Below are 14,809 nucleotides of genomic sequence, written 5' to 3'. Positions count from 1 at the left end.
AAGTGTTCACAGTTATAAAAGAACTGTGAAGATATTTTGATAGTTGAATCCCTTATTGCTTGTTAAAAGTGGAGTTGTTCTAGGCATACTAGCAATACTAGTAATAGTAGCCTCTGCTAGTATTACTTGGTGTCAATTACTGAAGTTCCTGAGATAAATATACCAGAGTTTCCTAGTGAATATAGATGGGACTTTGGCACTAAGAAATTATGAGAGATACTCCCACAGTTTATACTTTTTCCATGCTGTTTTTATGCCACTTACTATATATCATGTATTACCATGACCTGCTTTCATGGTTGACTGTTCTGCTGAACTGTGAGCTCCTTAAAAACAAAGGTTATGCTGTATTTTTTTATATGTTCAACATCTTTTTTTTTTTTTTTTTTTTTTTTTTTTTTTGAGACGGAGTCTCGCTTTGTGGTCCAGGCTGGAGTGCAGTGGCCAGATCTCAGCTCACTGCAAGCTCCGCCTCCCGGGTTTACGCCATTCTCCTGCCTCAGCCTCCCGAGTAGCTGGGACTACAGGCACCCGCCACCTCGCCCGGCTAGTTTTTTGTATTTTTTAGTAGAGACGGGGTTTCACCGTGTTCGCCAGGATGGTCTCGATCTCCTGACCTCGTGATCCGCCCGTCTCGGCCTCCCAAAGTGCTGGGATTACAGGCTTGAGCCACCGCGCCCGGCCTATGTTCAACATCTAACAGTGCTTGGAGCTAGGTCACTTTTCAGAAAATGTTGACCTGATTGTCTTAGGTGACTCTTTCCAGGTTTGTCATTTCTATAAAGGTAGTAAAAAAACAAAACCAAACATGAATTACATAGAGGCTACTTTTCCTTAAGCTATCACTTAGGTCATTGGATTTCATCTTCTCTATCACTGACATTCTAAAACTTCACAGTGATTTGCCTTGATGTGAATCTTTTTATTTTTTATTTTTTTGAGACAGAGTCGCACCCTGTCACACCCAGACTGGAGTGCAATGGCACGATCTCAGCTTACTGCAACAACTGCCTTCCGGGTTCAAACACATCTCCTGGCTTAGCCTCCCGAGAACCTGGGATTACAGGTGCCTTCCACCACGCCCAGCTAATTTTTGTTTGTTTGTTTATTTTTGAGACGGAGTGTTGCTCTATTGCTCAGGCTGGAGTGCAGTGGCATGATCTCGGCTCACTGTAAGCTCCACCTCCCTGGTTCACGCCATACTCCTGCCTCACCGTCCCCAGTAGCTGGGACTATAGGCACCCACCACCACGCCCGGCTAATATTTTATATTTTTAGTAGAGACAGGGTTTCACCGTGTTAGTCAGGATGGTCTCGATCTCCTGACCTCATGATCCATCTGCCTTGGTCTCCCAAAGTGCTGAGATTACAGGCGTGAGCCACCGTGCCCAGCCAATTTTTGTATGTTTTAATAGAGACAGGGTTTCACCATGTTGCCAGGCTGGTCTGGAACTCCTGACCTCATGATCCGCCCACCTCGGCCTCCCAAAGTGTTGGGATTACAGGTGTGAGCCACCACGTCCAGCCGGATGCTTTTAAATTGGCTGCATCCATTGTTCTATGGCTCTTTTTATGGAAGCTCATCCTTCACTTCTAGGATGTTTTCTTTTATTGTTTTTAACTTCCCCGTATTTTCTGTTTTTGTGAAATTCATATTGGTAGAATTGATACGACAGGCCAGGGCAGGCTAGGCTGAGGTAACAAACTCAGCAACTCAGTAGCATAATACAGTACATTATTTCTTACTGGTGTAAAGTCCAGTTTGAGGTGGGTAGCACTCTATCTTGTAACTCAATTGTATAGAACACCTAGGCTTCAGGGTTGCTCTGGCAAAGGAAGCATGAATACATAGATTTTCATGTAGTTCCTCTGGTTTCAGAATAGACTTCAGCCATGCCTTCTGAGTCTGGAACTTCTGTGGTTTTCATTTCTCCAGAGTAATGGGTTCTGCTGAATTGGGGATGGGGTAGAGCAGTAGCCTATGGTATGAGGTGCTGCTGAAGGAGATCTGGGACCTAGTTGCTCCTGATGGAGAATTCTAACTGGTTTTAGCCCTATTCCTTTCCTCTACCTCGAAAGGTTCCTGGTATCTCAATTTAATGAGCCTTTCTAGGGTACAGTAGTACACATTGGCTTGCCTGTTTTTGGCCATTCCACATGGCTATAGGCTTAGGAGATCAGAGAAAACAAAAACCAAATCTAGTTATTACTTGTCTACTTGCTTTCTACTTTCTTTTTTTTTTTTTTTTTTTTTTTTTGAGACAGGGTCTCACTCTGTTGCCCAGGCTATATATAGTACCACGATAATAGCCAACTGTAACCTTGAACTCCTGGCTTCAAGCGATCTTCTTGCTTCAGCCTCCCAGGCAGCTGAGACTACAGGTGCACACCATGATGCCTGGCTAATTTTTTTTTTTTTTTTTTTGAGATGAAGTTTTGCTCTTGTTGCCCAGGCTGGAGTGCAGTGGCACAGTCTCGGCTCACTGCAACCTCCGCCTCCTGGGTTCAAGCGATTCTCCTGCCTCAGCCTCCCAAGCGGCTGGGATTACAGGCATGTGCCACCACGGTGGCCTGGATAATTTTGTATTTTTAGTGGAGACAGGGTTTCTCCATGTTGATCAGGCTGATCTCGAACTCCTGACCTCAGGTGATCCGCCCACCTCAGCTTCCCAAAGTGCTGGGATTACAGGCATGAGCCACTGCGCCCGGCTGATTTTTAAAAAATTTTTGTAGAGACAGGGTCTTGCCGTGTTGCCCAGGGCTCAGGTAATCCTCCCGCCCTTGGCCTCCCAAAGTGCTGGAATTACAGGCCCGAGCTACTGCACCTGGCTGCTTTCTACTGTCAGAAAATTTGGACTGGGCACGGTGGCTCACGCCTGTAATCCCAGCACTGGGAGGCCAAGGCAGGAGGACCGCTTGAGCCCAGGAGTTTGAATCCAGCCCAGGCAACATGGTGAGACCCTGTCTTTAAAACGTAAAAAAAGAAGAAAATTCTATTGACATCCCTTTTCTGTTACATTTCTTCTCATTATCCTTGTGTAGTTTCATCTTTTTAAACTTGCCACTATTTAGTAGGGTTTTGGCAGGATTGGAATAAAGCATGTGTTCAGATTACTATATGTAAATGGCAGCTTCTGCTTGTTCTTCATTAGCTGGTCTGCCCCAGATTCTACCCAGAGCAAGGAAATTTAAAGGTACCCTTTCTAGTTTAATACTCTGGAACACTGCATTAAGCCGGAGATTTGGATGTGGGTTTATTTTGTAATTTTTTTTTTTCTTTTTTTTTTTTTTTTTTTTGAGACGGAGTCTCGCTGTGTCGCCCGGGCTGGAGTGCAGTGGCCGGATCTCAGCTCACTGCAAGCTCCGCCTCCGGGGTTTACGCCATTCTCCTGCCTCAGCCTCCCGAGTAGCTGGGACTACAGGCGCCCGCCATCTCGCCCGGCTAGTTTTTTGTATTTTTTAGTAGAGACGGGGTTTCACCGTGTCAGCCAGGATGGTCTCGATCTCCTGACTTCGTGATCCACCCGTCTCGGCCTCCCAAAGTGCTGGGAATACAGGCTTGAGCCACCGCGCCCGGCCTATTTTGTAATTTTTAAAACAGTGTAAGAAAGCACCTCAAAATTTAGTGACTTTAAAAAATAATTGTTTTATTTTTTTTATTTTTTATTTTTTATTTTTTATTTTTTTGAGACGGAGTCTCGCTCTGTCGCCCAGGCTGCAGTGCAGTGACCGGATCGCAGCTCACTGCAAGCTCCGCCTCCCGGGTTTACGCCATTCTCCTGCCTCAGCCTCCCGAGTAGCTGGGACTACAGGCGCCCGCCACCTCGCCCGGCTAGTTTTTCGCATTTTCAGTAGAGACGGGGTTTCACCGTGTTAGCCAGGATGGTCTCGATCTCCTGACCTCGTGATCCGCCCGTCTTGCCTCCCAAAGTGCTGGGATTACAGGCTTGAGCCACCGTGCCCGGCCTAATTGTTTTATTTTAATTTCTCTTGATTCCAGGGGTAGCTGGGCTCAGCTAGGCCGTTCTTACTCGGGGTCTGTTGTACAGTTGTAATCAGATAGTGGCTAAGTATGGAACCACTTCACAAGTTTCCTTACTCCCATGTCTGATGCCAGAGCTAGGTCAAACACCTGGGGGTTGGTACAGGCTTCTCAGACGTCTTGTCTCTGTGTGATCTTCCTATATGATCTCTCCAACATAGTGGCTGCAGAGTAACCAGACTTGTTTTGTGGTAGCTTGGAGTTTCAAAGGTACATTCTTGAGAAAGACTGAGACAGGGACAGACAGACAGAGCGTGCCAGGTGGAAACTATATCATCTTTTATTCGCTAGCCTCAGAAGTCATGTCGTGCCACTTCCACAGAACTCTTTGAGTTGAGACAGCCACGAAAGCCCATTCACTGTCAAGGGGTGATGACACAGACTCCCCCTCTAACTGGGGTAGTATCAGATTTCTGGAAGAGCATGTGGGGATGGGAAATTTGTGGCAACCATCTTTGGAATATACTCTCTGCTATAGGGTTCTCTCTAGCATTGCTGCTTAATCTCAGGATAGCCTTGAATAAGTAACATAACCTTATATTTCGGTTTTCTTACTCACAAAATGTAAATGTGTCAGTCAGCTCTTGCTACACTAGTGCTGTGTGGCACACCATTCCAAAACTCAGTGATATACAATGATAAGCGTTTACTTGTTGCCTGTGTTCCTCTAAGTATCTGAGATTGAGTGATTTAGACTCGGCTCAGCTCAGCTCCAAGCTGCTTGTTTGTTGGATTCAGGTCTGCAGCATGTCTTTCTGCCATTTTGGACCAGCAGCTAGTTGAGGTGTATTCATTCTCCTTATGACTCAAGGGACGAATTCAAGGGGCAGGAGAAACAGCACAAACATGTTTAAACTTCTCTTCCTCTCAGATCAGCTAATACTTCATTGGCCTTTGAAGCAAGTCATGTATCCAAGCTCAGCATCAGTGGAGTAGGGAAGTATTTTTTTTGTTTTGTTTTGGTTTTGTCCTTTTATTTTTATTTATTTATTTATTTGAGATGTAGTGTCACTCTGTCGCCTGGGTTGGAGTGCAGTGGTGGGATCTCGGCTCACTGCAGCCTCTACCTCCCGGGTTCATGTGGTTCTCCTGCCTCAGCCTCCCGAGTAGCTGGGATTACAGGCACCTGCCACTATGCCCGGCTAATTTTTTGTACTTTTTTTAGTAAAGATAGGGTTTCACCATGTTGGCCAGGCTGATCTTGAACTCCTGACTTCATGATCTGCCCGCCTTGACCTCCCAAAGTGCTGGGATTACAGGCGTGAGCCACGGCGCCCAGCCTGTTTTTGTCTTTTTGAGACGAAGTTTTGCTGTGTTGTCCAGGCTAGAGTGCAGTGATGCTGTCTCAGCTCACTGCAACCTCTGCCTCCCAGGTTCAAGCGATTCAGCCTCCTAAGTAACTGGGATTACAGGCACGCACCACCCAGTTAATTTTTGTATTTTTAGTAGAGATGGGGTTTCATCATGTTGGCCAGGCTGGTCTTGAACTCCTGACCTCAAATGATCTGCCCACTTCGGCCTCCCAAAGTGCCGGAATTACAGTCGTGAGCCACCGTGCCTGGCCCTGGGCTCACTATTATAGCACATCCCAAAGTGCTGGTATTACAGGCATGAGCCACTGTACCTGACCTGGTTTTAAAACCAAAAAATGCTGGGTGCGGTGGCTCACGCCTGTAATCCCAGCACTTTGGGAGGCCTAGGCAGGTGGATCACGAGGTCAGAAGATCAAGACCATCCTGGCTAACACGGTGAAACCCCGTCTCTACTAAAAATACAAAAAAATTAGCCAGGCGTGGTGGCAGGCACATGTAATCCCAGCTACTTGGGAGGCTGAGACAGAAGAATGGCGTGAACCCAGGAGGTGGAGGTTGCAGTGAGCCTAGATCGCATCACTGCATTCCAGCCTAGGAGACAGAGCAAGACTCCGTATCAAACAAAAACAAACAAACAAACAAAAAAAAACAAGAAAAAACTTATCAGAGGGCTACAAAAGAGGCCACCGCTGCTGGCCATAATAGACTGCATTGGCCTCTTTTTTTTTTTTCTTAAACTCTTATTTTTCTCCTTGAAATAGTGCCAGCCTAGGCATTTCCCAGTTCTATCACCCACATTCCCAATATTCCATCTCCCCATCTCAGCTTTCACTGGACCTTTAAGTCTGAGTGCTAATCTGCATGTGGGGTGCAGTGTGAGGGCGTTTTTCAGCCTTCACGTCAGTAACCCAGCATGGAGATTTAGTATTGACTGCTGCAGTGTATTTCATGCTGAGAAGTCATGGAGGGGAGATAGACTACATTTAAACAACATTCCTCAGGTGTTTTTGTTAACCTGGAAAACCTAGGGAGAGATTAGACATTTCTCCTTCTCTCTTTATCTGAATTCTCAGGTACCATAAATACCTTTATTTGATCCTTTAGGACTCAGTTTTAATGAAGATAATTGTTTCAGATTTGAAATTAGACAAAATTCTCAGTCATGTTGCTTTTGTCCATTCCCAAATTATTGCTAATTTAGCCAGTTTTAAGGGATTTTGTTTCATCTTTGGGCTGTTTTAGGGAGATACAATTTATACACATTGTTGTTTCATTTGTTAATTTTAGTGAGGGAAAGTGTCTTTTTTTTTTTTTGAGATGGCGCCTTGCTCTGTCGCCCAGGCTAGAGTGCAATGGCATGATCTCGGCTCACTGCTACTTGGGAGGCTGAGGCAGGAGAATTGCTTGAACCCAGGAGGCAGAGGTTGGGAGCCAAGCATGGTTCACACCTGCAGTCCCGACTATTTTGGAGATTGAGGAGGAAAGAATGCTTGAGGCCAGAAGTTTGAAGTTGCAGTGTGCTGTGATCACTCCTGTGAATCACCACTGCACTCCAGCCTGGGCAACATAGTGAGCGAGACCTTGTCTCTAAAAAAGAAAGAAATTAACATTGGTACAGTGCCATTAACTAAACGATAGACTTCAGATTTTGACAGTTTTTCCACTAATAATCATTTGTGTTCCAGGACCCAAACCCATTTTCCACCTTTAGTTAATTGTCATGTCTCTTTGGTCTCCTCCTGTCCCATGACAGTTTCTCAGCCTATATTTTTCATGATATTGCCTTTGGAAAGTGCTGGTCAGGTATTTTGTAGAATGTCTCTTCATTTGGGTTTGCTTCGTGATTTCGCATTAGAATGAGGTTATGGATGTTGGAGAGACCACCAGAGAGGGGACTTGCCCTTCTTATCTCATATATCAATGTATTACTGATGTATTACTGATGTTAGCTTTAATCATTTGGCAAGGTGGAGTTTGTCAGATGTCTCCACTGCAAAGTTTTCCCTTTAAATTTATGGTTGTATATTGCTTTGTTCTTCCTTTTTTTTTTTTTTTTTTTTTTTTTTTTTGAGACGGAGTGTCACTCTGTTGCCAGGGCTGGAGTGCAGTGGCGCAATCTTGGCTCACTGCAACCTCTGCATCCTGGGTTCAACTGATTCTCCTGCCTCAGCCTCCCTAGTAACTGGAACTGCAGGCTCCCACCACCATGCCCAGCTAATTTTTATATTTTTAGTAGAGACTATGTTTCACCATGTTGGCCAGGATGGTCTCGATCTCTTGACCTCATGATCCGGCTGCCTCGGCCTCGCAAAGTACTGGGATTACAGGCGTGAGCCACTGCACCCAGCCGGGAAAATGTCTTTATTGAAAGTTATTGTAGTAAACTTTTATCATAACGCTGAGCATCCAGAATTTATTGAAAGCCCAGTGGATCTTTTTCTAGTTGTCTTTATTTCCTTTTCTAGCTTGTTTCTTTGCCTTTATTCTTCTTGTAAGCTTGATGTCTTTTTCCTTGGCACAGGGTGACTAAGGAAGTGGATGCTACATCTAAAGAGGCCAAATCCTTCTTCAAGCAGAATGAGAAAGAAAAACCACCAGCTAATGTCCCTTCAGCTCTGCCGTCACTCCCTGCTGGGTCAGGGTGAGTATTTGAGTCTCAGTCCCTGATGTACTTGGCATGTTGGAGAAGCTTTCAGTGCAAATACCTGCTTTCGCTGCAGATCAAACTCCTTGCCTGAGAGAGAGAGAGTTATGATGCTGCTTTGCCTTTGCTGCAATGTTTACCAGAATGGAAGATGCAAAGGAAAATTAGCCATAACTTTCTCAGGAGGATTGCTTGAGCCCAGGAATTTGTGATTAGCCTGGGCAATACATTAAGACCCTGTCTCTTAGAAAAAAAATTAGCTGGGCATGGTGGCTTGCACCTGTGTCCCAGCTACTGTGGAGGCTGAAGCAGGAAGATCACTTGAGCCCAGAAGGTTGAGGCTGCAATGAGCCGTGATTGTGCCACTGCACTCCAGCCTGGGTGACAGAGAGAGATCCTGTCTCTTAAAAAAAAAAAAAAAAAAAGAAGGGAGAAAATTAGCTGTAGCTTTCTTATTTGTTGCCAGCCTTAAAGAAGTCCTGGTTTATAGGATTGAACACAAAGCTGAACATGTAAACTTTACATTTAAAAATAATGCTTTTCAAATGAAAATATCAGCCTTCTTTAGAACTTTTCATGAAGATTTGGGTTGAACACTCACTCCCATCGTCTATGATTTCAGAGGAACATAAAAAGATCAAAGATGATTTACAAATAATTTTCTTAACACATTGTCAGGAACTTAATCATTTTTCTCCTTTCATATTTTTCATATTACTTGAGTTATTTTTAGCTGAAGGGTAGAATTATTTCTTTTTGGAAGAAGTAAAAATTATTTTCTTAACCTAAATGTGAGAAGTAAAGTATTACACTAAATCAGAGAGGCTTTAAGACTTACCACAGGGAAGTGAACATAGACCCATACTATGGATAGCCCTGACTACCCATCTTGACTCCTGTAGGGAATTCTGCAGTCTCCTACACTGCGGCTTCTGTGGCCCTTCAGTCAGATATTGTCCCCTCTTCCTTCCCTCCTTGAGCATACCTGTCATTGCTATGAGCAGTAAAGTTTTGTTTCACTTCTTTTTTTTTTTTTTTTTTTTTTTTTGAGGTGGAGTCTTGCTCTGTCGCCCAGGCTGGAGTGCAGTGGTGCAATCTTGGCTTACTGCAAGCTTTGCCTCCTGGGTTCATGCCATTCTTCTGCCTCAGCCTCCCGAGTGTGGTGGCAGGCCCCCACACCCAGCTTATTTTCAGTAGAGATTAGGTTTCACCATGTTAGCCAGGATGGTCTTGATCTCCTGACCTCGTGATCTGCCCGCCTTGGCCTCCCAAAGTGCTGGGATTACAGGCGTGAGCCACCGCGCCCGGCCCCACATTTTTAAAAAGAGCGTTGATTTTCCTATTGGAGCGTGAGCTTTTTTAGGGTGGGCCCTCCCCATCTTTGCAGCCCTGGCTCTAAACAACAGAATTATACTAGTGTACTCTCTTAGGTTGCATATACCCAGAAATAGACCCTGAGATAAAGGTTTAAGTGCGTGTCGTTTATATGAGAGGTGATTCCAGGAAGCCCCAGTAGAGAGGTACAAGAGAGGAAAGAAGCCAGTAAATGTTGAGTTATCAAGCAGGTGACTGCTAGTTGTGGCTGGCACTCATTCCTGCTGGGAAACTTAGAGATTGGAAAGAACACAGTGAGGGCTGAGGAGGGTGGAATGTTTAACCTCCACTGCTCATCGGACATTGGCTCAGAGCTGCTTCCACACATTCCTTGCCCTATGTCCTCAGGCTGGGAGCTGCAGGTGCTTGCAGTAAGATGCTGCTCTCAGCATGTACCATGGCACTGAATGCCAGGACATGTGGATGGGGCTAGTTCCTCAACTGTTACATCTTTATCTGCTTCATACTCAAGATATTTCTCTCCCACTGAGCAGAAGTCATGTAGTAGTTACACAGAAACCTAAGGAGGAAGAGGATTTGATTGCTTGCTACCACAATAGAAATGACATAAAATCAGATGAAGGCAGATGCAGAACAGAATTCTACAGACCTGCCCTGTTACTACTCTAGGCAAGTACTTTGTACACTGTGGTTTGGAATCATCAATTAAGAGAAAATATCAGAGCACATCACATGTAGTAAGAGTAAATACTGTTTTCCAGCCTGGCCAACATGGTGAAACCCCATGCCTACTCAAAATACAAAAATTAGCTGGGCGTTGGTGGCACTTACCCATAATCCCAGCTGCCTGGGAGGCCGAGGCAGCAGAATCGCTTGAACCCAGGAGGCAGAGGTTGAAGTGAGCTGAGATTGCACCACTGCACTCCCGCCTAGGTGACAGAGGGAGACCTTATCTCAAAAGAAAAATAAATAAATAAATACTGTTTTATAGAACTTTTATTTCAGTTACTGATATGCTTATGTTTGGCAACAAGCTGTATTTATTTTTTGTTTTTTTGAATTGGAATCTTACACCGTCGCCTGGACTGGAGTACAATGGTGCGATCTTGGCTCACTGCAACCTCTGCCTCCCGGGTTCAGGTGATTCTCCTGCTTCAGCCTTCCGCCGAGTAGCTGGGATTACAGGTGCGCGCCGCCATGCCTGGCTAATTTTGTGTATTTTTAGTAGAGATGGGGTTTCACTATGTTGACCAGGCTGGTCTCGAACTCCTGACTTCGTGATCCATTTCCCCCCTCCCCCGACCTCCCAAAGTGCTGGCATTACAGGCCTGAGCCACTGCGCCCATCCAGCAAGCTGTATTTTTAATAAAGATTCGGATTTTTAAAATTTGAAGCTGTAGGCTGAAACATGTTTTTAGCTTTTTTGTATTGTTTGAAGGGGGTTCTCTTCAGACCAGTACCTTTATTTATTTACTTTTTTTTTGAGGCAGAGTCTTGCTCTGTCATCCAGGCTGGAGTGCAGTGGCAGGATCTCAGCTCACTGCAACCTTCACCTCCTGGGTTCAAGCAGTTCCCTGCCTCAGCCTCCCGAGTAGCTGGGATTGCAGGCGCCCGCCACCATGCCCGGCTAATTTTTGTAATTTTAGTAGAGACGGGGTTTCACCATGTTGGCCAGGCTGGTCTTGAACTCCTGACCTCGGCCTCCCAAAGTGCTGGCATTACGGGTGTGAGCCACCACGACTGGCCGCCCAGGCCAGTAGCTTTCAAACTTTCTTGACTGCCACCCATCATAAGGAATACATTTTACATTATGCCCTTGTACACCTATAAAAATAGGTATGTAAAAAGGTGAGATAAAAATTTGGTGAAATATTTATGCTTACTATGTATAATATGCTCTGATTTTCTGTTTTACATTATTGTGTATAGAGGTGTCATTTAAAAAACTGTTAGGACCTGCTGAATTGATTTCACAATCAACTACAACCTGAATTTGACAAATACTGCTCTAGACTATGTATGGAATTAGCCTTCAGCAGGTGATTAAGAGTTGCCAGGTTTGTATGTGGTATTATTAAGGTGTTTCTTGCACTTATTAAAAGTATTACTATGAACATTACCGCTGGATATAACCACCAGCTGGAAATAAAGGCAAAGAAGCTCTTCTTAGGTTTCTGGTTAGTTTTAGCTAACACAGTTTTTTTTTTGTTTTTTTTTTGAGACGGAGTCTCGCTCTGTCCCCCAGGCTGGAGTGCAGTGGCTGGATCTCAGCTCACTGCAAGCTCCGCCTCCCGGGTTTACGCCATTCTCCCGCCTCAGCCTCCCGAGTAGCTGGGACTACAGGCGCCCGCCACCTCGCCCGGCTAGTTTTTTGTATTTTTTAGTAGAGACGGGGTTTCACCGTGTTAGCCAGGGTGGTCTCGATCTCCTGACCCTGTGATCCGCCCGTCTCGGCCTCCCAAAGTGCTGGAATTACAGGCTTGAGCCACCGCGCCCGGCGATAACACAGTTTTTACTTCTAGTTTCCTTGGATATTTCTTCTTAAAATAATCCCTGTTGATGCTTAGAGATTCTACTTGGAAACTATATGTTTCAGAAAATACTCTGCTACTATAATTATAAAAATAACTAGAGAATGGAGAAATGGCAGCTTAAAATCAGCTTATTTAAGTCACTCATATAGAAATCTCACTGCTTGTCACATCTGTGCCTGCCTTTCTTAGAGCTAATAGCCTTTTTAGAATAAGAAATCTGCTGAGATGATATCTGTATTAGGGAGATCCAGCAGGAAACAGATGGCATTCTCAAATACAGTACTTTGAGGAGAGTTTAATAACTCACAAAGTGGTGGAAAACCATGGGGATACAAATATTGGTGTGGCCTCCCTGGGGCTGGTAATAATGAGACTCTATTACTACCCTAGGCCTGAAAGGGCAAGAATGGGAACAGTTAATGGCAGGGGAAGACAGGGTTAGGTAGAATGGACCTCCTGACAGGAGCTGAGACCTTCTGTTCAGTAATGGACTTCCCCCAGAGGGAAGCCAAGGGAATAAATACCCAGATCTGTTTCTTCTCTCTCTGCAGCCCATTGCCCTCTGAGACTTATTAAAGAATATTCCCACACTTGTTGAAACTGTGAGAACACTTTATCCAAAACTATTGCAGTGGGTGTCAAGACTATCTCTAGGGTAGAGAGAGAGGGCTCAACTCTGAATACAGCAAAAACAGCTGGGGATTTTTAGCAGAATCGGGAGGCAGGTGGTCAGTGGATGGAAAATTACTAAGAGACATCAAGGATAGGGGTATTCTTGCTCAAGGCAGTCTAGTGTGATCAGATATCAAGGGTAGGGGATTCTCTCTAAACTGACTTAGCGCAGAATTATTTCTTTTTTTTTTTTTTTTTTTTTTTTTTTGAGATGGAGTCTCGCTCTGTCGCCCAGCCCAGGCTGGAGTGCAGTGGCGCAATCTCGGCTCACTGCAAGCTCCGCCTCCCGGGTTCACGCCATTCTCCTGCCTCAGCCTCCCGAGTAGCTGGGACTACAGGCGCCCACAACCGCGCCCGGCTAATTTTTTGTAATTTTTAGTAGAGACGGGGTTTCACCGTGGTCTCGATCTCCTGACCTTGTGATCCGCCCGCCTCGGCCTCCCAAAGTGCTGGGATTACAGGCGTGAGCCACCGCGCCCGGCCGTGCAGAATTATTTCTAAAACTGGGCCGTGCAGGCCCAGCAAGGGCAGGGGCCAATTTCAAGCCTTGGTTGAGAAGAAGGCTCATTGGAGTCTGACTAAAGTTTGGTTTAAGGAGAGTCTTCATCAGGCCGTCCTTACAGAACAGCTCCTAGAGCAGAGAGCCATGTGGGGAAGGGTATAGAGGGAATCTAGGGGCCAACCAGGAGCTATCTCAGGAGCTATACAAGTGAAATATTTTTCAGTAAAGAATGCTGACTCCCTTATAAACAGGGTAAAGTGAAATTTGACCAAAATCAGTTTCTTTGAAAGCCCTGATGGAACATAACACATTACAAGGATATGTCTGCCAAGTGCCTGAGTAAAAGTCTTCAGAGTTGTACATTAAAATGTACATGTTTAAGTATGATACTGTGAACCTTGGATTTCCGAGTAAATCCAGAATGACCTTCAAGGTTGGTATGCTCATTTTTATGAAATGCATCTCAGAAAGCTTTACAATTACAATTGTGCTTGGGAAAAGACGGGGCCAAGAGGAAATCAGCTGATCTAGGGTAACTGAGTGGGCACATTTTATCAGTGTAAATATTAGTATCTGTCAACACACTCCACATGCAGGGTATAGAAAGTCTTTTCAAGGGAAGGATCTACAGGAATAATCTAGTATATTAAAAGAAAATTATCTTAATGCAGTCAAATTTTTTTCCCACAGAGTTTTTTTCATTTTGGGAGCTGCTTCAGTTTATAGAAATTGTCCTAAAGAAACACTTTATTTGTTTATTTTCCTCTAAACAGATTTAAGCAATATAGGAAAACCAGAGCAGGAGAGTAAAACATCCTGTCCCACATCTTTTGCTAACATAAGCACAGATTCAGAAATAAGAACAGATTTAGAGGAGCAAATGTTTATAACTGAAAATGCATTTCCTCCATGTGTTTAAAATAGCACACTGCTTAGGCTATAAAAAGCCAAAGTTTATGTTTTGGGAATGGAATAAGCCCAATTTTAATTAGAGGCAGGAATGAGACTACAAAAATTACTCTCCTACATTTGGTAGTAAAGCACAAAGCTTAGTGTGTCTAAATTCTCATGGTCTTGTCGTTCCATGCTCTTGATCCGCCTCTTCCCTCACTCCCCAGTCCTTACTACCAGTACTGTTAGCTACTTGCATCCAGTTTTCTCAACATTTGCTGGTATCTGGCTGGCCAGGCTTCAACCCCACATTTGCTATCTATTTTCAAGCCAACATTTACTATTTACTTTATTCCAACAGCAGGCCACCATCAGTGTCATTAAAATTTGTAATCCTACCCTTAGGCATTGACTTGTTTAATTAAGGGCCTGCTGTTTAGCTGCCTCTTTATAGATTGAGAATGACCTAAAGCAATATAACTTAAGAGGGAAAGATATCATTTTCCCGTGTAGTTTTAGCCTTCTTGATCTATGGAGTGAAAAAAAAAGAAGGCCTTCATTTTGAGTCTCAAACAACATCATAGGTGATGTCAGTGTAGCAATGTTTTCCCCAAAGATGGAAGACACAGAATCCCTCACAGTACCATCCTGAAGATACAAGACCCAGACTAAGGACTGAGAAGACAGTAATGCTGACCATTGTGGTTTGCCAAAATTCAGTGTATGTAATCAGTCACCAGCAATCTTTGGTTTTTGAGCAGAGTCTTCCTGTCTGAGCAGCTAATGGTGTGATCTCTCCCGGTCTCCTCATTTGGCCAATATTTTAAACTCTAGAAAGTTGACATAAAAATCTGGATTACTGGCTTTTCTTGAGAA

At 44.4% G+C, this 14,809-nt stretch overlaps 1 protein-coding gene across 2 annotated transcripts in view; it reads left to right on the top strand.

The window, feature by feature from the left end:
• CFDP1 (craniofacial development protein 1) overlaps positions 1–14,809 on the top strand; it is a 151,820-nt gene that overhangs the window by 37,691 nt on the left and 99,320 nt on the right. For both annotated transcript variants that reach the window (XM_065537740.1, XM_045382217.1), the window contains exon 5: positions 7,877–7,996. In XM_065537740.1, the coding sequence (XP_065393812.1) occupies positions 7,877–7,996 (120 nt within the window). The remainder of the gene's footprint in view (positions 1–7,876; positions 7,997–14,809) is intronic.

The sequence above is a fragment of the Macaca fascicularis genome, chromosome 20 (assembly GCF_037993035.2).
Source record: "Macaca fascicularis isolate 582-1 chromosome 20, T2T-MFA8v1.1".
NCBI classification, from domain to species: domain Eukaryota; kingdom Metazoa; phylum Chordata; class Mammalia; order Primates; family Cercopithecidae; genus Macaca; species Macaca fascicularis.
Note: the sequence above shows the minus strand (reverse complement) of the source record. Positions and strands in the feature narration are given on the sequence as shown.